This window comes from Chanodichthys erythropterus, chromosome 8 (genome assembly GCF_024489055.1).
Source record: "Chanodichthys erythropterus isolate Z2021 chromosome 8, ASM2448905v1, whole genome shotgun sequence".
NCBI classification, from domain to species: Eukaryota; Metazoa; Chordata; class Actinopteri; order Cypriniformes; family Xenocyprididae; genus Chanodichthys; species Chanodichthys erythropterus.
Window position 1 is genome coordinate 17,003,326 of NC_090228.1, and position 26,396 is coordinate 17,029,721.

The 26,396-nt window shown below is 37.3% G+C and overlaps 3 protein-coding genes across 14 annotated transcripts in view; 1 reads left to right on the forward strand and 2 right to left on the reverse strand.

Annotated features, from left to right (window-relative positions):
* cacna2d4a (calcium channel, voltage-dependent, alpha 2/delta subunit 4a) overlaps positions 1–6,051 on the reverse strand; it is a 50,430-nt gene extending 44,379 nt beyond the window's left edge. Inside the window, exons 1-8 of the mRNA XM_067392342.1 lie at positions 5,983–6,051; positions 5,619–5,716; positions 3,953–4,034; positions 2,728–2,844; positions 2,525–2,584; positions 2,279–2,441; positions 2,067–2,198; positions 1,685–1,745 (exon numbers count right to left, since the gene is read on the reverse strand). Of these exons, the coding sequence (XP_067248443.1) occupies positions 1,685–1,745; positions 2,067–2,198; positions 2,279–2,441; positions 2,525–2,584; positions 2,728–2,844; positions 3,953–4,034; positions 5,619–5,716; positions 5,983–6,051 (782 nt within the window). The remainder of the gene's footprint in view (positions 1–1,684; positions 1,746–2,066; positions 2,199–2,278; positions 2,442–2,524; positions 2,585–2,727; positions 2,845–3,952; positions 4,035–5,618; positions 5,717–5,982) is intronic.
* Positions 6,052–9,732: 3,681 nt separating this feature from the next.
* On the reverse strand, positions 9,733–26,085 carry dcp1b (decapping mRNA 1B). Its single transcript, XM_067392134.1, has 10 exons — positions 25,887–26,085; positions 24,649–24,807; positions 24,271–24,311; positions 23,753–23,880; positions 17,808–17,874; positions 15,821–15,944; positions 15,559–15,681; positions 14,847–15,476; positions 14,526–14,687; positions 9,733–12,306 (listed from the first exon to the last, which is right to left on the reverse strand). Exons 2-10 carry the CDS (start codon positions 24,790–24,792, stop codon positions 12,226–12,228), a joined length of 1,500 nt encoding a protein of 499 aa, XP_067248235.1. The 5' UTR covers positions 24,793–24,807; positions 25,887–26,085; the 3' UTR covers positions 9,733–12,225.
* cacna1c (calcium channel, voltage-dependent, L type, alpha 1C subunit) overlaps positions 17,895–26,396 on the forward strand; it is a 152,720-nt gene continuing 144,218 nt past the window's right edge. For 7 of the 12 annotated variants that reach the window (XM_067392123.1, XM_067392121.1, XM_067392122.1 and 4 more), the window contains exon 1: positions 17,896–18,941. In XM_067392123.1, the coding sequence (XP_067248224.1) occupies positions 18,815–18,941 (127 nt within the window). In that variant the 5' untranslated portion in view covers positions 17,896–18,814. Of the gene's footprint in view, positions 18,942–26,396 lie in introns of all 12 variants that reach the window. The other 5 variants (XM_067392127.1, XM_067392114.1, XM_067392116.1 and 2 more) reach the window with 1 other exon arrangement.

Genomic DNA, 26,396 nt, shown 5'->3' on the forward strand with positions numbered 1-26,396 from the left:
TTATTTTAATTTTTTATAAAGTCTCTTATGCCAATGTATTCTCATGAGAATACATGTATTTTCACATAAATTGTGGTTTTTCCACATGTACGTTTACTTACGTTTCATACACACAAAAACGTACGATATGGATGTATTTATATAGCACTAAAACGTAAAAATGTTTACGCATTAACAGCAATAAAACAAAAACCATTTACGTATCCAAGTGTGAATATGTATGAATTACCATGTATTAATAATACAATCGTGGCATTAATGTTTTAAATCTGTTGTATTCAATTGTCATATCAATGCATGTTTTTAGTAGAATTTAGTGAATGTCGTTTACTCAACTACTTAATATGAAATAACATTTCTGTTCGTGACTTGTGCTGCAAACTTGTTTCGGAGAAGTACATAATGTTAAACAAGACTACACTTTGAAACCTTAAAATGAATAAAATTTCTGTAATTGTTTAACCATTTTGTAATATTTAGTTTGTTTGCTGTGCGACACAGAGGACGTTTTCTCCTATGCAGCGACTAACAATACAACCATAAGATACACCAAAGCACAACATAAATACACAAATCACATCAATTTTATTTGTTTGCTGTACTCCAAATTGTTAGCATCCATATGTTTGTAAGGAACAGATCCAAATTTAGCCATTTATCTGGCGATCTTTATCTTCATTCTCAGCAGCAGCGACCGTCACAGTCAAAGCCCACGCTAATAATTCAAATTTGAAATTTGCGCCCTCGAGAAGCTTTACGACATGGTTTACGGCACTGATATTGAATGCTCATTGGTTCTTGCCTGCTTCGTCACAGATTGCAACATGCCGTGTTTCAGTGGATTGACATTTAAAATGAGTGCACGCCTTCACAGAAAGAAGCCGGATTCATATTTTCATGGATTAATAAGTACAATTCTGTTCTGTACCCTATAAAATCTACCGGAGAGGACTCTGACTGCAACTCATCGTCATTTGAACTACTTTTGGTACCACTTTTTACATTTTCGCAATAAATAAGTTATTGTGAATATGCTTGTTTGTATGTTATTCTTTTATTTATAACAGTATAGTTTTAAGAAATGGTTATGGTTAGGTTTAGGGGTGGGTGTAGGATTAGTGGCTCTAAATATCTTTTAATGTTATATTTTTACTAAAATTTTAATTTTCCTAAACATTGCTGTCCATTTAGTTTTATTCTGTATAAAATGGGTATGTTTAGGTTCGGGATGTGGTTTAGGGATCTTGCACTGATCTACAAAATGATAAAAGTGAAATTATATCTTTATGACATGAAAGATTCATAAATATTTAGTTTTTTTTTCTGTAAAAACATAAGTACTTTTACGTTTTAGTGCTATAAATGTCAATATTGTACATACAAAAATGTACACACGTAATATGCTGATTCACTGCTCAAGAAACATTTCTTATTATTATTATCAATGTTGAAAATGGTAGTGCTGCTTAATATTTTTGTTAAAAACCATGATACATTTCTTTGATGTACTGTATTGTTCCAAAGAACAGCATTTATTTGAAATAGAAATGTTTTGTTAAAATGTAAATGTCTTTAGTGTCATTGTTGACCAGTTTAATGCATCCTTACAAAAACTCAAACTCAACCCCAAACTGGACACTACTGTAGTTTTATACTGTGCATCCACACACATCCAAAGACTCACCAGTTGCGATTCCTGCCATCAAACGTGACAACTCCATTTTCATCAGGTGTCCACTTGATACCTAAAAAAGCATATAATTTAATATGTTTACTGTCTCCTCTCCATGAGAAAGAGAAAGAGAGAGAGAGAAGGATTTCTGTGTTCATATGCATGTAAGATCTGGGAAGAGTTTATTGGTTTGGTTACTGTGTCAATACTGTGATGACATTATGATGAATGAGAGAGGCAGAGAGAAGAGCCTGAGTCATTGTCACCACAAATTACACCAGTAATTCTGTGTCAATCAGACTCCCAGCTCTCTGTCCTGTGTCTGAATGAGCAAAACTGCATGTTCATTAACATGCAATGGTGCATTTGAAGGGGTAAGGCTTTTGATGATTACCAGGGTAAAGTCTGAAAAATCCAGTTGAACTGCCAAAGTACTGCCAGGTTAGAGTCGGGTCCTTCTCAAAGTTACTGATAAATACTTCATTCAGAGCTTCTGACATAAACACTCCGTTCAGAATATCAGGATCTGAGAGACAGAGAGAGATCTGCTTTATCTTCAGCTTCTAATCAGGGATGAAAATGCACTTTTCCACTTCTGTGTCTTACCTTTGTTATAGACATTGGTGGGCACTTGTATGACACTCTGCTGAGTATTGACAGGCAGATTGTTGAAGTGTTCATTCTCCTCCAGAGGAAATTCACCTCCCAGCTCTACATTGTTCCCATCCTCATCCACTGTGTTAATCATCATGGAATTGTAGTAGTCAAACTGCAGAAGAACAAGTGGAAATAACTGATTATAAACTGAGGGATGAACAGGAGAATAAGGGGAAGGATGGATGGATAGCTCACCTGTAATGTGGCATTATATTCATGATAGAAATCTGCATCCTCTGCTGTCTCTGCTATTCTCTATATAAAACACACATAAAAATAATTCAGGAATTTGCCTTCTTATTGATCATTCAGATAGTAAAGACAACAAATAAATAAAAATGTTCATTGTATGAATTTTATAATATACATTATCACTGCAATATACTGATTTCTCAGACCTTGACCGACTTCATCTTCCTGCCCAGCATGTTCTCCATTTCTTCAGCAAATTCCCTCACCATCTTTAAACCATCCACTTCCACCATCTTGACAATAGGCTCCACATCTTGATATTTCTACGCACAGATGTGCACACACACACACACACACACACACACACGTTGGGTTTTCATGTTGTATGGGGACTTTTCATAGGCACAATGATTTTAATACTGTACAAACTGTATATTCTATCCCGTAACTCTAATTACAACCCTCAGAAAACTTTCTTCAGTTTTACATTTTCAAAAAAATAAAAAATAAATAAAACACCATTTAATATGATTAATAATCTCAGAATAGAGATTATTATGATTATTATATAGAAATGATTAATAAGCTGTTTTCCTTATGGGGACCAAAAAAAAAAAAAAATGTCTCCACAAGGTCAAAAATTTCTGGTATAAAATTTCACTATATTTGTGGGAAAATTTTGTCCCCATAAAGTATGGTTTGAAGCAAGTAAAAGGCCGAGCTCTAGATCAGAGCTCAGTATCAAAGGCCACTGAGAGCAGAATCTCAATGAGTCCTACTCTCCACCTATTGGCCATTGGAACAGGAGGTCAGGCAGGGATAATCCACCTCCACAAAACACTGTAAAAGTACCAGGCTCTATTCTGAGATTAGATTAGACAAACAAAAACAAAAAAGAAGGAAGGAATAGAAGGAGGAGGAGATGCAGCAGTCTGGGAAGGTTAATCCTCTTCCTGCCTCACTGTTCAAGCACATCCTGCTGTTGTGCTGCGCTAATAAAGACCCTTAAGGTAAAAGAACACCTACATATTCAGGTCAGATATAAACTAGTTGTTATACAGTATGTCTTTCTGGTAGGCAGATGGGCTGCTCGTAGGCTGGCACTGGGTCTGTGGTTAACAGTACAAAGTAGTGTTAATTAGAGTGTAGTGTATATTCAGACAGATGCCTGATAACTGGACACAGCTGCATATGACATTTACCAGCAGTTAGACACATTGCTAATGTAGTGATTTACGGATTAAACCTGCTTCCTCTGCAGAATATCAGACAATATCAGATATGTTCCTGATTGCTTTGATTTTAGGATTGAAATGAGGGGTTAAAGTCAGATTTTCAGGAATTATCTATTATCATGAATAAAAAATATAACTGCAGTGGTAGACAGTAGAAGAGTCAGATTTACTCTTCTTTTACGGTCACAATACAAACCTTCTGTAAGAGTTGGGCACCTGAGTATCTGTTTGACAAGGCCAAAATCTGTTTTCCAAAGGCATTGGCCCACTGTTGAACCCTGTTCAAAACAGACAAAAAGCATTAGACATTAAATATTCCTTTTGCTGCATTTTATTTAAAGGGTTAGTTCACCCAGAAATGAAATTTCTGTCATTTATTACTCACCCTCATGTCTTTCCAAACCCGTAAGATCTTCGCTCATCTTTGGAACACAAATTAAGATATTTTTTGATGAAATCCAAGAGTTTTTTTTTTTATCATCATCACATGTATGCATTCTGACTTAGAACCTGGAAGCACTGAACGTAAACAGCATATGAGAATTACAGGGAAGAGACGAATTTGTTGAATAAAGTTATTTTTGTTTGTGTTTGCGCACAAAAAGTATTCTCGTCGCTTCATAACATTAAGGTTGAACCACTGTAGTCAAGTTGACTATTTTAACAATGCTTTTACTACTTTTTTGGACCTTGAATGTGGGATAAAAAACCTCTTGGATTTCATCAAAAATATCTTAATTTGTGTTCCGAAGATGAACAAAAGTCTTACGGGTTTGGAATGACATGAGGGACAGAAATGACAGAAATTTCATTTTTGGGTGAACTAACCCTTTAAGCAATATGAAAACACGTGTTCAACAGCATGTGAGCATGATATTCATTTTAAAATGGATATGGAAATGGATGTCTAGGGGAGGGCATTCTCATTCTTGAGAGCATTTGATTGGATGAAAATCTGTAGTACAGGATGAGTCATCAATAGCAGTTTGGGGTCAGGAATTTTTTTTTTTTTTTTTTTTTTTGAAGAGGTGAATACTTCAGCAAGGAAATACTAAATTTATCAGAAGTGACATTAAGAACATTTATGTACATAATGTTACAAAAGATTTATTTTTAAACTTTCTGTTCCTTAAAAATCCTTAATTTATCACAGCATATTAGAATGATTTCATATTAGAAGGATCATGTGATAAAGACTGGAGTAATGACTGCTGAAATTTCAGCTTTGCCATCACAAGACTATATTACATTTTAAAATATATTAAAAAGAGAAAACTCATATTTTGATATCATTAATGGCAAGGAGATCCTTGAAATCAGAAATCAGAAGCAATTTGAAATTTCTTGTGCACTTGTTAATGAAAACACAGGGGCATAATTTTCTTTTGCTCTGTCAGTGTGACCACTAAAAATGTTACGCTTATTTAAGGTTTGCATGTTTTCCATAATTTTATTTTCAGGAACTAAATAAGCTCTCAGAGACACCAAAAAGTCTGTCCAAACAGGCTGCGTGTGTGGATTTTGAGTGAATGTTGCCAATGGAGGTTAAGCTTTGGCTTACAGTGCTTTTGGCTATATTCAAGTAGTGACAGGAGGTGTGCAGGTCATGACCTGCAAGCATTAAGATGAGATCTGGAGACATACTGAGGTTCTGCACAAGGAAGAGGATTGCTATTAGTGGTTCATCTCTGCTTTGAGTTTCTTAAATGTGTGAGGGCAAAGTCCAAGTGTGGCTTAGCAACACAAGAGCATAAAAACATGATGGTCTCTGTCACATTGTGCATATCTTCTATTTGTGGGTTTGTTGGAAGTGTTTCGAGGGTTAAGACAGCTAAAGTTGTGCTGAGATGAACTGGACTCACGTTTCAGGCGATATCCTCATCTGAGCTTGTGTTTGGATGGTCCAACTTGAAAACAGCACCCAGAGCAGTGTGATGCTCTTCATCCTACCCATCAACCCCTGTCATGTGCATAAAACACCAGTATGTGTGATCTCCAGCTCCCTGGATCCTTAAGACAAGACTGTGTGCTGTAATCCAGGTCTAGTCTTGATATCAGATTGTGGCCAACAGACAATCCGGAAGCTTCAAAAGTGTGTTTTGGATGACACAGAAATCTTCCCAGAAAGTTCTTCTGAAATAATGGCATCCGGCTCTTTTCTCCCCATTCCTGATCGTTCCCCCTTCATGTTTACATCTCATTCTTTCATCATTCTCTTTGTCGCACCATTTCTTTATATAAATCCTCTGAGAGTTTCACCGATGTCTTCTCTCTGTCGGACTCTCTCTTGCTCATCTTATGTTCAAAGCAGCTGGGAGGAACTGAAACAGAAGTAGATACACACACACACACACACACTGCCTTTGCCCTCCCCACTATGATAATCCACATGGATTACACTCAACTCCCACAGTGGGGGAGAGGGAGAGAGAGGGAGAGATGTAGAAGATGTAGGGTGGGTGAGGGGCAGATGTATTGGAATAGAGAGATTTAAAAAAAAAATAAATAATAATAATAATGCGCAAGAAGAGGGTTTCTGTCAGAGGATTATTGGTGTTTTGGGAGATGGCCCTGGTCTGTCCAGTCAGAAAGAAGGAAATTAAACATTGCACCAAAAAGGAACACTGAAGTAACACTTGAAATGTATGAATATTGTTGCGCAAATGGAATCTGCTTATAAATTATGCTAAATATTTCCTCAACTTTTCTTCATACTTCCACACTTTTCATCATTTAGGTATTGGCTTTTAATTAACTGCCTAAAGTTTTTACTGTATGGATCCCCTATAGGGACATGGTAATGGTAAAAAAAAAAAAAAAAGATGGGAAGAAAAATTATATTTTAATTTTTTTTCATTTGATTATCTCACAAATGTATTGTATTCTCTTGTAATAGTATTGCTTTTCCCTGAAATGAGTAATATTTGCGTTTCCTCGCAAAACTATTGCGTTCCTCTGAGAAACTTAGCGTTCACATACAAAAGCACTGAAATATAGCTTTCCCTCCCGCCTCATATTATTCCATCACAAAAGTTTTGCAAGAGAACACTTTTTTTTTTCAGCAAAAGTTTTGCGAGTAAGCATTTTCTTGGGGAACGTAAAAAAATCGTTACTGCCAACATTGATCAATTAATGCAAGCTTGCTAAGTTAAAGTAAAGTAAAAAATAAATAAGTTTTGAACAGTGTAGGCTATAAAGTAACAAGTTCACACAAGTGTTGTTCATCATATATGAAGACATTCCTCTAATGTATATCTACTGAAGAAAGTGTCTAAATATGTGTCTTCATATTTATTATCATTTAAACCCAACAAAATTATTTAAAAAAATAAAATGGTCTTCTTTTCTACTTTAAATCAATCATCTGTCCTCCAGTGAAATCTCATTTGACTTTAAAGGAACACTCCACTTTTTTTGAAAATAGGCTCATTTTCCAACTCTCCTAGAGTTAAACAGTTGAGTTTTACCATTTTCGAATCCATTCAGCCGATCTCCGGTTCTGGCGATGCCACTTTTAGCATAGCTTAGCATAGTTAATTGAATCTGATTAGACCGTTAGCATTGCACTTAAAAATGACCAAAGAGTTTTGATATTTTTCCTATTTAAAACTTGACTCTTCTGTAGTTACATGGTGTACTAAGACCGACAGAAAATGAAAAGTTGTGATTTTCTAGGCTGATATGGCTAGGAACTATACTCTCATTCAGGCGTAATAATCAAGGAAATTTGCTGCCGTATCATGGCTGCAGCAGGCGCAGTGATATTACTGCTGTTATATTATAACAGCAGTATGACATTAATAACAGCTACACCACTCATCCTGTTTCCCTAAAGCATACACACTGGATTGTGAGTATCAGTGTCCAGATGTCATGCTCTGGATTTCTCTCGCTGACCCAGTTAGTTTAGATAACAGCTTCCATCCTCCAGACAGATACACACCTGCATGAAGTGTGTTTGTGCTTGCAGATGTGAGCAGAGGACTTCAGTCTTGTGAAAATGAGGGTCAGTGACCGATTAAGTCAGTGACTGATTACAGAATGATACATTTCGCACTGCCCATGTAAGAGAAAACAATTTTAAGCTTTATTGTGAAAGTATTTGTTTTTGTTTTTTTTTAGAGTGATTTGGAGTAATTCAGTTGGCATTGACAAAATAACTGAGGAAATAAGAAAGTTCAAAACTAATTTTACTATTGTCAGTAAAGACATATATAATGTTTCAAAAGATTTTCATTTCAAATAAGTGCTGTTCTTTTGAACGTTCAATCAGCTTTGCTCATATTTGGGTGCCAATATTTGTGAAGCCCACTGAATGCGGTCTTAATGGGCATAAGAGACTTCTTACAAAAACATTAAATAAAAAACTGTATATATATATTATTGAGTATATAGATAGAAATAATAAGAAGTTTGCTCTTAGCACTATTCTTTTCATATAGAAAGCAATTACAATTTTCAGCATATTCATTTTATAAATTCACTGTTTCTTAACCATGCATCTGGCTAGGACTGTTATGAATTATTTTTGATTGTTTATTGTTGTATTAAGTTGGTGTACAATCTAAATGTTAGGAAAATAAACTCTACTGATGCCAAATATAAATGCTATAATAAATCCTTTAATTACTGACCTAAACAGGGTACAAAAATACCCAGAGCAGGGAAACACACTTGCATGTGATCCTCCCTTGTTTCCTGTATTCAAACCGTTGGGTTGTAATGTGACAGTGTGTGAGTGGGATGGACCATACAAATCAGCTGAATCCAACACACACAGTCTAAGTTTGTTTAGAATCTTTCACCTGTGACTGCAGCACATGCACTGCTGGCAGTGCTCTGGCTGTTGTTGGCATATTATCTAGATTAAAGCACTTATTTTAGATTGCTTATGTGTTCATCGGCGCTAATGCTTATGATAGCTGCTTGCTCATAAATCCACACAATCAGTTATTAACTGGGGAAACTGGAGGGCAGCAACACGTCTCGTTAATGTGGTTCACACAGTTTTTGACCAATCAAATTTAATGACTTTTTTCGCTTGTAATTACTAAGGATTTCGATTTGTAAGTCAGGAAAACAATCCTCGGAATTAGAGATTTAAACTATTATACTTATTAGGGTACAAATATTTACAATAAAGGCTCGTTATATAATATAAGATATATTTCTAAAAATAGTTCTAAAGAGATTCCACACCACAATATGATATTGTTGGACTCACTTTCAGACTGCTTTTTTTTCCCCCAGCAGATGAACGATAAAAACATTAACAGCCAATCAGAATCTTTCTTTCTTTAAACAGCTTGAGCATTTAAAGTGACAAACAACAAAACTGCAGTGCACACTTTGAATAAACAGAACGATACTGTTGGTGTGGACACAAATATAGTTGTTATTATTATTGGTGCGAACAGACCTTAAAACAAAACAAGTACAGAGATTTGAATGTAGTCCAATGGATGACTGTATAATGATGCCCATGTCCAAAGACAGATTTGTTTGTTTAGTTGATGTGGATATGCCAACATGCAAGATTTTTTTCATGTTTCTGAAGTCTTAGAGTCACCATATTTGACCAGTAATAATATTATAAAATATTATTATAATTTGAATTTTTGGCAGCCATTTCTCCAGTCTTGTGTCACATGATCCTTCGGAGATCATTCTTGCTGATTTGCTGCTCAAGAAACTCTTTATATTATTAATTTTGAAAACTGTTGTGCTGCTTAATATTTTTTTGTGGAAACGGTCTTAATTTTTTGATGAATAGAAAGTTCAAAAGAACAGAATACAAATCCGATTCCAAAAAAGTTGGGACACTGTACAAATTGTGAATAAAAACAGACTGAAATTATGTGGAAGTTTCAAATTTCAATATTTTATTCAGAATACAACATAGATGACATATCAAGTGTTTAAACTGAGAAAATGTATCATTTTAAGTGAAAAATAAGTTGTTTTAAATTTTAAATTTCATGGCATCAACACATCTCAAAAAAGTTGGGACAAGGCCATGTTTACCACTGTGTGGCATCCCCTCTTCTTTTTATAACAGTCTGCAAACGTCTGGGGACAACCATAAGTTGCTCAAGTTTAGGAATAGGAATGTTGTCCCATTCTTGTCTAATACAGGTTTCTAGTTGCTCAACTGTCTTAGGTCTTCTTTGTCGCATCTTCCTCTTTATGATGTGCCAGATGTTTTCTATGGGTGAAAGATCTGGACTACAGGCTGGCCATTTCAGTACCCGGATCCTTCTTCTACGCAGCCATGATGATGTAATTGATGCAGTATGTGGTCTGGCATTGTCATGTTGGAAAATTCAAGGTCTTCCCTGAAAGAGACGACATCTGGATGGGAGCATATGTTGTTCTAGAATTTGGATATACCTTTCAGCATTGATGGTGCCTTTCCAGATGTGTAAGCTGCCCATGCCACACGCACTCATGCAACCCCATACCATCAGAGATGCAGGCTTCTGAACGGAGCACTGATAACAACTTGGGTTGTCCTTGTCCTCTTTAGTCCGGATGACATGGTGTCCCAGTTTTCCAAAAAGTTTGTCTGACCACAGAACAGTTTTCCACTTTGCCACAGTCCATTTTAAATGAGACTTGGCCCAGAGAAAACGCCTGCGCTTCTGGATGTTTAGATATGGCTTCTTTTTTGACCTATAGAGTTTTAGTCGGCAACGGCGAATGGCACGGTGGATTGTGTTCACCGACAATGCTTTCTGGAAGTATTCCTGAGCCCATGTTGTGATTTCCATTACAGTAGCATTCCTGTATGTGATGCAGTGCCGTCTAAGGGCCCAAAGATCACGGGCATCCAGTATGGTTTTCCGGCCTTGACCCTTACGCACAGAGATTCTCTGAATCTTTGGATGATATTATGCACTGTAGATGATGATAACTTCAAACTCTTTGCAATTTTTCTCTGAGAAACTCCTTTCTAATATTGCTCCACTATTTTTCGCTGCAGCAATGGGGGAATTGGTGATCCTCTGCCCATCTTGACTTCTGAGAGACATTGCCACTCTGAGAGGTTCTTTTTACACCCAATCATGTTGCCAATTGACCTAATTAGTTGCAAATTGTTCCTCCAGCTATTTCTTATATGTACATTTTAACTTTTCCGGCCCCTTATTGCTACCTGTCCCAACTTTTTTGGAATGTGTAGCTCTCATGAAATCCAAAATGAGACAATATTTGGCATGACATTTCAAAATGTCTCACTTTCAACATTTGATATGTTATCTATATTCTATTGTGAATAAAATATAAGTTTGAGATTTATAAACTATTGCATTCCTTTTTTATTCACAATTTGTAGAGTGTCCCAACTTTTTTGGAATCGGGTTTGTATATTTGAAATAGAAATCTTTTGTAATATTATAAATATCTATATTGTCACTTTTGATCAATTTAATACTTCCTAAAAGTATTAATTTCTTTCAAAACAGACAAAAATCTTACCGATCTTAAACTTTTGAATGGTAGTGTATTCCAAAACCTTTCAAACAGTCTTCAGCCATGACTGATCCATGTGTAGCATGTTTAATTTTACTAAGCCATAACTTAGCATTATAAAGCCAGAACTAGATAACAAATAAGATTAGAGAGCATACACTATATGGGGTGTTGGGATATTATTTATTAAGAAAAACAAATGGAAGAAAGTAAAAATAGTTATAAATTTTAAACCCGTTGATTGGGAAACACTGATGACATGGTATTGGGTTTTGTTTTTTAAAAAAAAATTAAACCTAAAAATATTCCAGCATGTTGATATAAGAACAGAAGTAACACACCATAGAAAAATAGAATATATATATATATATGTACACTTTTGTTTGTACATTTAAACATAATTGATATTCAATTTAAAGATGTGATTAAAATGAATAAACTATTCCTGCTGACTTCTGAAGGGGTGAAGATGGTTTCTGCCTGTGTCAGCTGTAATATGAAGATGATAGAAACCAAGAAAAGACATGTTTGTCTTGTCATTCGTCATGTTACTTCTATTATACTTGAGACTAGGGTCCTGTTTTTTCCTTCTTTTGTGGGTCTGTTTAGATATGCAAAGGTAAAAATGCCTTCATTAAAAGGAGAATGTCTTTCCATCTTAACAGACAGCCATTTCCAGCCCTGATGTCTGAAAGCTCAATTAAATTTCCATTATAAAATTCTCCTTCCAAGAAATAAAAAATATTTAAGATTCCCACTTGTGAAAAACATCTAAAATTCAAAGCTGATATGACATTCAGAAAATTCAATTTAGAGTATGAAGATGATACAATTTGCTTGCAACCAAACTGGTTTTCCTGTTGTGAATCTGGTGCTGAGGAGCTGAACTCATTGGATGCTACACTCAGAAGAGCAGGGTAGTCCTGAGATGGGCTGCAGATATGTGTTCAGAGCGTGAAAGCTGCATGTAAATGTACACGCTCAGATGGTGTTCCTCCTTTAGAATGGTTTTGAGCTGAAGTCTGTTGCAAACCGGGAGACATATGCTTCATAGATGGTGTCCAGGAATGAGGCATCATTCTGAATCACAGAAACAGAGGGACAAAGCATTAGAGGTAGAGCACTGTAAGAGCAGCAACACACTAAAACTGAGGGTCCCATTTAATCAACAATAGGTCATGCAAAAACAATTTCTTGACTTAAACAGAAAATACAAAAATCTATTAATGTTATATATACTACCATTCTATCATCAGTTTGTGGTAGGTAAGCTTTTTTTTTTAATGAATTTTATTAATCAGGGAAGCACTAGACTGCATGACAGTAAAGACATTTATAATGTTACAAAATATTTTTCAAATAAACAGTTCTTTGGGACTTTCTATTCATCAATGAATCCTGAAAAAAGGTATCACAGTTTCCACAAAAAATTAAGCAGCAGAATTGTTTTCAGCAATCAAGATTGATTTCTGAAGGATCATGTGACACTGAAGACTGGAGTACACTCTATAAAATGCTGGGTTAAATATGGACAAAACCAGGGATTGGGTTGTTTTCACCCAGCCATTTTTTTTTTCAACCAGTTTTGGATTTATTTTTTAGCCAGCAATATAGTAATATAGTAAAAGGCATGTTTTTGCTCACCCCCAAATAGGGGCAAATTTGTGGGGTATTTTAAGCTGAAACTTGACCAGACCAGAGACTTACATTACATCTTGTGAAAGAGGGCATAATAGGTGCCCTTTAACCCAACCTGCTTGGTTTGTCCATATTAAACCCAACTTGGGTTGATTTTAACCCAGCATATTTTAGAGTGTAATGGTTGCTGAAAGCTTTGCCATCACATTTTAAAGGGGTGGTTGCATGCAATTTCACTTTTTTAACTTTAGTTAGTGTGTAATGTTGCTGCTTGAGCATAAACAGTATCCGCAAAGTTACAGCGCTGAAAGTTCAATGCAAACAGAGATATTGTCTTTTAAAGTTATGGCAGTTTATTGCCTACAAAAACGACCGATTTAGACTACAACGAGCTTCTTCCCGGGTTGGTGACATCATAAACCCTTGCTATTAACATAAACACTGCCCCCGGGAACACGCAACAAAGTGGGCGAGGCCATGTGGCGCAGCATAATGAAAGCGGAAGAGTTGTTTACACCGAACGCGAGCTGTGCGACGCGACACATCAAAAGATATAGAACCCATTATAATCTGTGATATTTTCTACACTGGATGCGGTGCTGAAGACAGCTTCCAGAATCTACACGAGTTCAATGCTGGATTTACACAAAAGCTATTACTGAAAGAAGAAGCAGTTCCCACTTTAAAAGCAGAAGCTGCTGTTTATCAGCCCCAAACTGTAAGTACGTTTTATTGTTTGTCTTTTAAACGTAATGTTATAGTTCTGTTGCTATTTTTAATGCATCTAGGACGAATACAAAGAGCAACCCGTTTTTGCAAGCCAGTTAGCTAAATTCTAGTGCAACAAACACCAACAAACTTCTATGTTCATAGACAAACAGTTGTTCATGCTATAAATTAAACACTACCTTTACAAAAATGCGACTACTCAGGCATGTATTTACTACAGTAAAGCTTTAATCAGGATAAAACTGTATATTGAAAGCTAACAAACAGCAGTGACAGCTTATCTAAACACTTTGACACAAATACTAAATTAAATACCATTCATAAACGTCCTTTAAAAGCTGCGATTGGAGAGGTTCTGCCTGACCCTCTTCATCTGGGTCTGATTTGGCTCTATTTGATACAGCAATGTAGGCGGTATTATTTACTTTCCACCTAAGCGCGTAACTAAGAATGGTAAGGGGCGTGGCGTTTCCGGACGCTTCAGCGAATCACAACAGACTGGGCCAGTAACCAACCTGCTGACCAATCTGAGCACATTGCGCATGTCGGAGGGAGTGGCTTCATAGAAGCAGGAAGTCAAACGAGCCGTTCATATGACAGTGGAAACAGAGGTGTAGAATAAAGATAAAATATATGAAAAATACAGCATTTAAAAAAAAAACGAAGCATTAAGACATGTTAAACTGTGCCCCCAAAACACAATCAAGCCTAGAAAAAAAAAACATGTAACCACCCCTTTAAAATATACTCAAATATAAAGAGTTAGAATAATTTCACATTATTACTGTTTTCACTACTTTTATCAAATTTATTTTTTATAAAGAAAGCTGTGCTTTAAGTCAAACTGTGTTTTAAGTCAAAAATGCTGGTGCTTCTCTAAATTATACTATTAATGTTGGAATAATCCAGATGGACATGGGTTTGGTTCTGACCTTGATGAGGTGGAGCAGTGTGGCCTGTAGTTGAGTCTTGCTAAGTGCTCTGGGTTCAGCTGGTTCTGGTTCTGCTCTTGTGGCTTTAGTCTGGACGAACACACTGGGTGACAGAAGGAGGTTGGGGGCTACAGTTGCTGGAATGCGCTGTGGTGACATCACCTGTACCCACACACACACACATTAAATCACAGGTTACAGATACAGGATGCTGCAGAATGACTTACTAATTATCTGAAAGTTGAAGATGTCATACATGCAACAGATGCCTAAAGATTCCCAAATAGTTTAATCAAGATAACTGACACTGACTTATTTTACCTGAGTCGGATTGGTTTTGCTGAGACTGGAGCTGTTGGTGGTCAGACTGGGCTGAAGGAGCTCCTGACGTGGGTGGAGTTCTTGCTCCTGCTGCACCAATGTGAGCCTCTGCAGAAGCTCATGAGGCGACACCACATTCCCTGCCACTCCAGCAGTGGGCGCTTTAGTTGGGACATAAATCAGGTGCTGAGCCGGTGCCGACCCTGAGGCTTTAGGCATAGGGTGGATTAGGGGCCCCACCCCACTCTCTCCATGATTTAATTGTAAGGAAGGCATCCCTGGGGTCCCTGCCATAGGAGGAGGGTTCATTAGCAGTTTTTGTATTGGGTCGGGCTGGTTCTGGGCTGCCCCGTTTTCACATAGACGTTTCTCTGGGGATTCAGATAGAGGCTGCAGCAACGAACCAGACATGAGCTTGTGGATGGCTGGACAGTGCTGCATGGGGGTGCTGGACACCACAGCGCCAACTGCCGGAGAAGGATCATCATAAGACAGCGAGCGGGCCACTGCAGGCCGTGCTGGGCCAACCCTGCTGACAGCTGAGCTGGGCTGTGGTGAGACAGAGTCCGGCTTTGACTGAGCACCAAACAAAGTGACAACTGAGAGGCGCTTTGAGTCCATTTCTCCATCCTGAGAGAGAGTAAAACTTTTTTTTTACATTCAACCATTTACAGATAACAAACTGAGTCACAAACATGCTGAGAGATTGCACCTGCTGTGTTTGTCCCTGAATGTGTGCATCCTGTGCTGGTTTGAGGGGAATGGGTTTAATCAGATGGGGGTTTCCATAGATGATACCACCACTGCCAATTTCTTTTGGCTCGCTGAGTTTTCCCTTAAATAGAAAGAAAGAAATAAAAGGGGTAAAAAAAAAAAAAAAGTTAGAGAAGTGTACTGTGCACTGGTGACCTCTAGTGCATATGAAGCACCTTAATAGTTGTGCAAGAAAAGACTTTAAGACTTGTGTGCTTCACCTTGTCATAGTCATCTCGTGCTTTAGTGAGCATCTGCATTATATCCACGCCCTGCTCTGCTGATCGCGGAGAGACACAGCCAGTCGCTATTTGCTGCTGTAACTGCTGTTCCTGCCCTGCCAAACTGACACACACACATAAAGAAAGAGTTAGTGTGTTTGTGAGAAAGTGAGAGCTAGGGTTAGAATTAAGCAACCAGTTCTTGTTGAACTTATTCTTGTTTTTTGTTTTTTTTTATACAGGAAGCAAAGGATTGTAGTGATCTTTCCTTTTGTTAACAGCTTTTGAACTTATGCCAAATGGAACAAAGTATAAAAAATACTTAACGTTTCCTCTGACACAAAAAGAACAAAATAACAAAGACAACTTGTAAGCTTGTAGTAGAAACTTATTGTGATGAGAGAAAAAGATTGGGTGCTGCTAAACTAGGGATATCTAATCCTGCTCCTGGAGGGCCACATTCAGACAGATGCTGCTTCTCAATTTGCATGCTATCCATCCTAAATAGTTTTCAAAATTAGAATTTAGTGTGTCCCAAATCGTATTATGTTGAAATAAGTATTCCAAAGGTACCTGGATGGTCTACTTTTTCCGATTAGAATCTAAAGTGCAGATCCATTCTAACAAATAATATTGCCCACAAACCATTGTACGTTGGACGAGGATTTGATTAGAACTACAAACACGAATAAAAAGTGTTAAAAAAACTACAAACATGGCAAATGTCCGAGACCGACGGTTAAGCAGAGAGATTTTGCTGCATTCAGTAATTACCGTAGCCTCGAGATGACAACACGTGACATTCCATTCGAAGCAGTTAACATCCTCGGACTGGGAATTACGTGTTTCTATGGCAACACTATCAATGCAGTCAGGTCTGTGGTGGTCAAGTGGTAAAGGTAGGAGCTCTCATAAAATTCACATCTAACAAACTGTAATTACGAGCTCTACGAGGATGTGAATGCTTTTTACAAGTTGAAATCTTGTAATTTCGGTAATTACAACATGGCGTGAATGCACCTTTCGATTAAAGGGGTTTGAGAGATTAATAATCAGTATCAAACTTGACAAAAAGATACTTTTTCAATATTATCCACATTATATTTAATCTGCAACAGCATTGTGAACTTTTATAAAGATACTTTTGGTCATTGATTTTAAATGCATCATTATGTAAATACAAGAGGAGAGTTCTCTACATGAAAGACCCACAACTGACAGATCAACATGTGGTCTCACTTTATATTATGCTACCATGTACTTACATTAAAGTTAATCATTTGATACAGTGCACTAATTGTGTGCATACATGTTTATATTGTGCGTATATTTTTTTTAAAATACCTGCATGTAATTACATCTGTAAATAATTTCTGTATTTACATCTATAATTACACTGTTGACCCATCCCTTACACTTTAACCATACCAAACCATACCACCAAACCTGTCCCTAACTTTACCCGTATCCCACCTCAATAGCAGAAAGTGTTTTGCAATACAGTATGAACACAATAAGTAATTTGTACTTATTTTCTGATTTAAGTACATAGTAGTTAAGGACACCTGATATAAAGTGGGACCCAACAGGTTACTGCATTTCTCTCCAATGCAGAAGAAAATTAAATTTTAACTGTGAAAAGATAATTGACAGGGTAGCTTAAACAGTGACAGTGACCCTCTAGAAGCAAGATTTGACACCTCTGCATTAAAGCATACAAGTTGTTTTTTGTTGCATTGTCCTTGTCGTTTGCAGCATAACAAGTGTAGCCCAATTTGGTAATTAATGAATCTTATAAGTAGGCTCTTGTAATGAATAGTTAAGTTAAAAGCATTGAATCAGTCTCAAATGTATTGTTATGGTGTAAGGTTTAATTATTAGAAATATTCTGAAAGAAAAAAAAACATTAAAATTTAAATCAGAACCAGAATCATCAAGTGAGAGCAGAGAAAGTTGTGCGAGTTTGCAAATGGAGGGAAAAACTCACTTCTTCATGAGTTCCGCTATACGCTGACAGTCTTCTTTATCATAGAACCAGATGCCGTAGATGGACACTGGCAATAAATATATACACAGATTAATATTAATATCAATCACATTTAAATCAAAACCAATCATGATCAGAAGAAAATACAAATGTTTAACACATGATCAGAATAACCAGTGAAACTGACAGCATACATGCACTCAAAATGCCATCATACATACACACACTACACTCTAGCTGACATTCCTTTCCCAGACAGTCCAAACTCCCAAGTGCCCAAGCAGAACTGGAGCCAACTGCTGTGCCAATACACAAAATGTCTTTAAACACCAAGATGAAGTCTTCAGATGCTTGTATCAACAGTCACTGGCCATTTTCATGAACAACCATATTGGGAACAACAAAGAGATTTCAGTGATGGGTTCAGACTGTGTTTCCTCATGATCCCTCATGAACTAAACTTAGAGCCTGGTGCTGACAGCTGAATCAGGACCTGTTCCATTCACCTCTAGAAGTAGCGGAGAGATAAAAAACCCAGAGCAGTAAGAGAGAGAGAGAGAGAGAGAGAGAGAGAGAGTGCGTGAAAGAAAAAGAGAGAAAGGGCTGGTGCTGTATCCACAACCGTTCATTCTCAGAGCAGAGAGCACCACATGGGTCAGTCAGCGCCTGGGGAAAAACCCAAACAAAATACTGCCTGGGAACCGAGGAACACATCTGAAAGAGAGAGGGGGAGGAGAACAAGAAGAAGGACGGAGAGAGGGATGAGAGGACACTACAAATGCTTTTGAAGCTGAACTTAGCAAAACACAACAAAGAGAAAAGAAAAACAGAGACCCAAACTGTACACCCTCGCTCGTGTCAGACAGAGTGCAGGAGCGTTTGCTGCATGTTTTACTGAATGGAGCTGAATCCACACATGCACTGAGGACACTGTGAACTTCTGACTGACTTCAAACAGACCAAAGCTTCATTCTGCTGAGGATTGAAATCTCAGAAAGAGAAAGAAGATGCTGCGGGGGCTGTTCAGTCAGCGCAGACTGAAGCATGAGCGACTGGAGGAGGAAGTAGAGGTGCGGTTCAAAGGAAAGCTTGTGTCGGAGAGAGAGCTGGGCTACACGTTTGTGCGGCCAGGAGGTAAGAGCTGTGTATACTCAACAGTCCTGCTGAAAGTCTCCAGCTACACCATCACAAATCACAGCCACAACACTTAGTTTGTTTAAAAGACGAGCTGACAGAATCCAGCACCCTCGACACATGAGGGAGAGCGTTGTGTAGAAGATGGACAGTGCAGATCTTACTTCCCATCTGAAATCTCATTAGCAGTGTTTGTAAAGGCATTATTATTACCCATACCAAGTATTAATCTATTAACCAACTAAGTATTGAAAAGTAACTCTTGAACCGTTTGTGCAACAGACATGAACAATACCTTAAATTAGGACTGCATGATTTGGGGAAAAAAATATAATTGTGTTTTTTCTAATAAAAAATTGACATTGCAATTTTTTTTTTTAAAACCAAACTTACAGAGTTTGTTAAACAAAGTTACTAAAACAAAATATATAGTATTTAAAAAAATCATAATAGTAATAATAATTTTATTTTACATTTACAACTGTAAAATTACAATACTGATATTTATTGTTGTCTTGATTCTAAAAACCTGTAAATGATTTTTTTTTTTAAGCCAATACGTTTTTTGAATGGTTTTGCAAACAATTTGTAAAATGGGGTGATAGAGGTAGTCGGATACATTAAATGTCATCACGTTGAAAGCTCATCGACTAACTAGTCCGCTTTCACAGCCTTGTGTTTATTTTTGCACTTTTAAAACCCTGTACAATGGGAGTAATTACTCGCATATGCGACTAAATCATCACTCTGGACGGCTAAATGTCAAGAGTGTGTGTGTAAGTTTAGCATAAGGCTTGAGATTTGAGTTTTTTCCCCCAATTCAGCTCAATGGATGCGCAGCGTACTTGTATTTGACGTCGTACAGCAAACTCTAGTGTGAAGGCGCATGACTTATCGCCACTTTGCTGAGAGTGCTGCGTTTCTCACACATGCAAAGAGAGAGAGTGTCTTACATACCACACAGAACTGACGCGCTAAACGATATTCTTTGTTGTATTTTGCAGTCAAAATAATTAATAATTTGGAATTATTCAGCTTTTAAAGGAATAATTCACTTTCAAATGAAAATGAAAATTAGCCAAAGCTTTACTCACCTTCAAGCCATCCTAGGTGTATATGACTTTCTTCTTTCTGATGAACACAATTGAAGATATTTTAATAAATATCCTGACACATCCAAGCTTTATAATGGAAGTTAATAGGGTTCACGAGTATGAGCTGAAGAAAGTGCTTCCATCTACATCCATCCATCATAAACGTGTACTCCACATTGCTCCGGGGGATTAGCCCTATTCACTGCCATTATAAAGCCTGGATGCGTCAGGATATTTATTAATATTTCTCCGATTGTGTTCATCAGAAAGAATAAAGTCATATACAACTAGGAATCCTTTGAGGGTGAGTAAAGCTTGGGGTAGTGTTGTCACGGTACCAAAATTCCAGTAGTTGGTACCACAATTTTATGGTTCTCTGTACCAATTTCGGTACCACAGGAAAATCTTTTGGAACTATTTTACTATTTTATTTAACTAGCCTATTTTTAAAAACATTAAATATGATGGTAATCAGACATATAAATATTTGGAGCGAGCATGTGTATGTTTGTGTTATGGAAAAAAACTAAACCGGCACCATGTTTGTTCCGCAAGTTGAATAGGGAAGGCGTAGGACATACAGCATAAGCTTTTTGAAGAATACGGAAAGCGGAAGCATGTGCAAAATGATCATCTGTTTTTATAAAGCATATACAGTTGTATTTTTTTCAAAAATGACCAATTGTTTCACTAGATAAGACCCTTTTTCTTCATCTGGTATCGTTTAAAGCCCTTTGAAGCTGCACTGAAACTGTCATTTTGACCTTCAACTGTTTGGAGGCCATTGAAGTCCACTATAAGGTGAATAATCCTGGAATGTTTTCATCAAAAACCTTCATTTCTTTTCGACTGACAAAAGAAAGACCTGAACATCTTGGATGACATGAGGGTGAGTAAATTATCTGGAAAACATTTTCACACAAAGATGTGTCATATAGCTGTTCTGCACTTTGAGAGGGATGTGGGACACGAGCAGGAAAGAGATCATTTCTATTTAATAATATCTTCATGTTATCTCCTGATGTTACAAGCAACTGACACTTGTTGTAAAGGTCTGAAGAGCTAGTTTTATCTTCAGACATTAAGGCTATGTTTGATTTTACGCTGCCAGAGAAAGCAAAACTAAAAATCGACGGCGTGTGTGAAACGCGCTACACAAATAAACTTGACGCGCCTTATAAAGTCTAATAACAAGCACAAACTGTGTTAAATACAAATTGACGTGCAAGCAAAAAGGCTTCTGTCTTACGGTGTTTTTCTTACTACTTTACCACAGTAAAGAATGCTAATATAATAGGTCTAAAAGCAAAACAAAGGAAGAGATGTTTATAATCCCCTGCATGAGTGAAGATTTGGGAAAAGAAATAGATTCCATGTTCAGTGGAATAACTAATGGAATATTGTTAAATTCTCTGCTAATTGGGTGACCAGATTGCGATTTGCAAAACAGCATACAAAGCCGGCAAAGCTTAAATGTATGGAGTCACATGTCACATCTAATTTCTCACCTATTAGCCTATTTCTTCTGTAAACAAAGCTGTGTGCTTCACTCATGTCATATTCACATAAAATTCTGGCACAGCCCTATCAGTGGGTATCGAATACACCCGGATACTTGGTACTCCCTGTACTACAGAAATGCTGGTATCGTCACATTTTCAAAATTTCAGTACCGAAGTACCAGTACTTTTGACAACACTAGCTTGGGGTAATTTTCATTTGAAAGTGAACTAATCCTTCAAGAACAAGCAGAAGATATGCCGGTTTCTCCGGTATTGGGCAAAACTAATGCACAAACGGCAGCTCATCAATCCTTAGTGTATTGTATATTGTAATTAGTAGTATAATTAGTAGTAGTATAATTATCTTTTAAGAGATAAATGGTATAATTTTGAAAATTCAGACCTAATTTGTGAAGATTATCTTGATGAAAAAACTTTTGTTGGTTGCAGAGCTTATTTTCTACAATAATAATTTCTGGAAAATTTCTTTGTGGAGTGATGCTAACTTCCAGGTTGGCCTACAAAATTATGTTATCCCTGCAGAACTCTTTATCATTGAAACTTGTTGGTGGGCTTTTTTTTTCTGTAAGCAGCTACCCAGAACACCATAGAATGAGCCAGAACACCTTAGTAGTCGCATACAGTATCAACACTGACTAACGACCACTTTAAACATCTTTACAACCACAAAGCAAGGCTCTGGCTACCACTCACAACATTCTATCATTGAGGCAGCAGAGATAATAACCACTTGGTGACAAATAATTTCTACATGCGGACACGGAGGCAGTTCCCGTTAGACAGTTACTTGTAGCATGGATTTTTACCATCACTGCAAAGCTCAAACATCAGTTTTGGACTATCTGAAACATCAGGATCTACAATGAGTCATTTAATCAGTCTGAACTACCTAAGTTTTTTTTCGCATGCACTCTATTTGCAGGACTCTTTATCATGAATTTCCTTGGAAGTTTGTGCATGTGTGCGTGTGAGAGGGGCTTGTTATCTAATCACGAATGGCTGGTCGGCTCTGTGATGCTGGCAGGAAACTGGAAGAGAAACACACACACACACTTCTCTGCACCATATAAGGCACTGTGGCTCTGGAGCCTCTCATGCAGGCACGCCTGCCAGCGATCTCTGATCTCATACACACACAGACGCAAGTCTGACAGCTCGCTCAATCCAGACACACTCTTACTGCTAAGTTCTCCAGTTTTTGAATGGATGCCCACCGTGTGCTCCCTGCCCTGTTTACACCTGGTATTAACATCCGTTTCAGGCCATCCGTTTGACAATGTTTGCAAAATACACACCCAAATGGGATCCAAAACATTTTGAAATTCATTCACCTCAACATCATTCAAGGTAGTCAAAACCATTGCACTCATAAAGCCCAAAGTATACTTCCCTTCCCACATTTTGCTTCAGCTTGTAAACAGTCTGAGTGATGTGATTTGTCATTAGCACAGTTGGCTGATGTCTGATTTTTGTGTCTTTGCAGCCTTGTGCATGGATGCACAGTGATTTGAGTGCTTCAAAACAAAGATCCACTTGCATTCAATAGTTATGAAGTAACTTTAAAAGGTTTCCTCTTCTGTGCAAGAGGAGAACGTGGAAAACGAAGTATACCGGGGACTTAAACGTTCATATGTTTGAACAACAGCAAAGAACCACCTACTCACCAGACTCAACCCAAGTTTATGCAAATTAAATGCACATTACTTGTGAGAACACCCAAGATGGGTCTTGATAACAGATGTAAACAGAAAATAATTGTGTTTGCTGAGTGCTGACCACCAGAATTTTACATTTCCCTGAAAGCGTAGACCAAGAAATACTTCAAGCGTTAGAGCTTGGCACTAGCAAAACGCCAAAGATATGGGTTCGATTCCTAGGAGATTCAAGAACTGATCAAATGTAAATCTTGAATGCAATGCAAGTCGCTTTTGATAAGTGACTGTCAAATGCATTAATGCAAATGTACATTGAGTTTTGTTATAACACAAATACCTTCCTCTCACCACATTATGTAAGGAATCATTTATGAAAAACAACTTGAACAATCAATCAACTAAATCTACATACTTCTGGCTATGTGCATTATTATATCACTATAAAAACTTTTTATTTACTTATTTATTTTTTTACATTTTTAGTTTTACTCTTTAAAATATTTTACTCTGATGCATTTGAGCTTTGTTTCACAACTTACGGCGAGCGTTCCTGTACAGGAGAAATGGATGCTGCAGCTGGAAATCTAAGTCTTTAGTGATGGGTTCGGTCAGGTTGTCCATGCTTAAGCGATTCAGGATGGTGAAGCCGTGCCTGGGGGAGGCAAGCCTGATGCACAGAAAACTTACATTAAAACTCGCAACATGAGTGGGAAACTAAACCTTATGAGTCTGAAGGAGCTAAAATCTGTGAGTAGGAGTTTTGCAGTGTTAGTACAGTCAAGTGTATTATATCAGAAGGCTGAGGAATATCATGCAGGCTATTTCTGTGACCCTTGGCACCACTTTAGATTTCTAGGGCTCTGATTCAGGACCACGTGTGTGTGTGTGTGTGTGTGTGTGTGTGTGTGTGTGTGTGTGTGTGTGTGTGTGTGTGTGTGTGTGTGTGTGTGTGTGTGTGTGTGTGTGTGTGTGTGTGTGTGTGTGTGTGTGTGTGTGTGTGTGTGTGTGTGTGTGTGTGTGTGTGTGAACTGCTGAAAACATTTGAAAACATACAAACCTGTTATATACAAAGAGAGTTCCCTCCACATCTGTCTTTTCCTGCAGAAAAAAAAAAAATTAACATTTTATATAAAATATATATATGTAAAATACACACACACATATACATTCAGTATGTGTGTGTATATATATATATATATATATATATATATATATATATATATATATATATATGTATATTATATATATAAATAATATTTAAAAAAAACACACATATACATACAGAATGTATATAAGTATATATATTAATAGAAGTAATTCTAGCATTAAATAACAAGTCCAACATTTTTACTTATAATCATTAATATTTATAGCTAGTAATTAATCCATCTACCCATTAATACTGTCATTATTGGTGTTGATATCATTGTTTTACCCATTCATTAGAGGTGTTGTTGAAGGTGTAGAGTGCTACTTGGCTGGCCAGGTCGGTGATGCTGCTGATATAAGGGTCGAGTCTCTTCAGGGCAGACAGACTCATGGATAAACAGTTCCCGCCACCTCCTGCGCTTGCAGTCATGGCTCCAGCCCTGTTCTATAAATAAAAACATTTAAACATTCAGACTCAGATGCCTGAGATTACAATCTAAAACATTCAAATCAAAGAGTTTATTTCCAGCAGCTGTCAGGCTCCTCAATAAAAAGTCTACAGTAACCATATTACTCCTCAGGCAATTGTTTCCATACACATCACCATAGACTATTAGGAATATTTGCGCAGAAATCTCCTTTTATTTGAAATATATTCCAGTTTTGCACATTGTATTGTTTTGTAAAATGTACTTTCTGCATATTGTTTTGTACATGTATGTCTCATATATGACCAAATGCTCTACCGACAACAATCTCCACCAGCCCAGTTGTGTTTCAACAGTATGCTTTTTTATTAACTCTAAAAATGTAGATATAAAATTTAATAATAAATGAGACTTTAAAATGATACACATACATTTAAATATTTGATAAAAGTAGGCTTGTTTAAGTTTATTAATTAAATAAAAGATAATAGTTGTGAATATCAATACGTTTAATAGAAACTTACACAAATCAGGGCTGCATTTTTATAGATGAAATGAATGGAATAAAGAAGGCCTTTTTTAAACTCACATCCATGATGAAGTGTACTTGGAAAGGAGATCCTATGCGGTTGCTGTGGTGTTCTGGGGTGCGTTTCCCAAAGCGAACTATGGTCGCAAGTTCCGTCGTTACCAATAGAGTTCAATGGGACTTACGACCATGGTTCACCAACGATGCTTTCGGGAAACGCACCCCTGACTGGTTATTTACTTGTCCCACCCCCAAGTATTTTGATGTATTCTGGCTGCTAGATTTGGGTCCCTCCTTCACTGCAATCCGTGAATCCTATTGCTTAGTTAAGAACATATAATAGCGCATCTGGATTTGAGGCGTGAAAGTACACACAGAAGTTTCATATTGCGGATTAGCAATTTGCCCAAATCCCCAACCGTGTACGAATAATAGTAACGCCGATGCTTGCTTTAGAAAGTACCACTAATAATGGAATAATTCATGCATCTACAATTTTACAAATGGAATAAAAGAGGCCTTGGTGAGCTGCAGCTCTGTTGTAGATCGAACTGGAGTGAAACTTACCTGCACTTAAAATATCGCACAAATCCTAAAATTCCTTTAAAACGAGGCTCAACTCTGTAAAATAGCACCGAGGCACTTTATTTCACCCTCCGGTCTACTGGTATATGTTTTCAATGCTCTGCAACTCCGTAAAATCAGAATATAGCGCTTTATTTCACTTGTCTAACTCCTGTCCCGCTGCCGCTCTCGCCATGTTTGCGCTGACAAGCAGACAGTACGAGCTGATCGCTGAGAGGGTGCGCACACAGGAAAAGTAATCAATGAGGCTGAATAACCGATGAGCCTGAAGCACCGCCCCCTACAGTTGGCTTGAGCTCACCTGAGACCGCCAGACTTTTAATTTACATTAGGGGTGTCCAAACTTGGTCCTGGAGGGCCACTGTTCTGCATTCCTGCACTATCCCTGCTCTGGTAGGCATGACAATTTTAAGTTTTAAGTTTTTGTTTGGAATATTCTTTCTAAATCCAGAAGCTTTACTGTCTTGCTGCAGTTTTAATAAAGGCAAACCT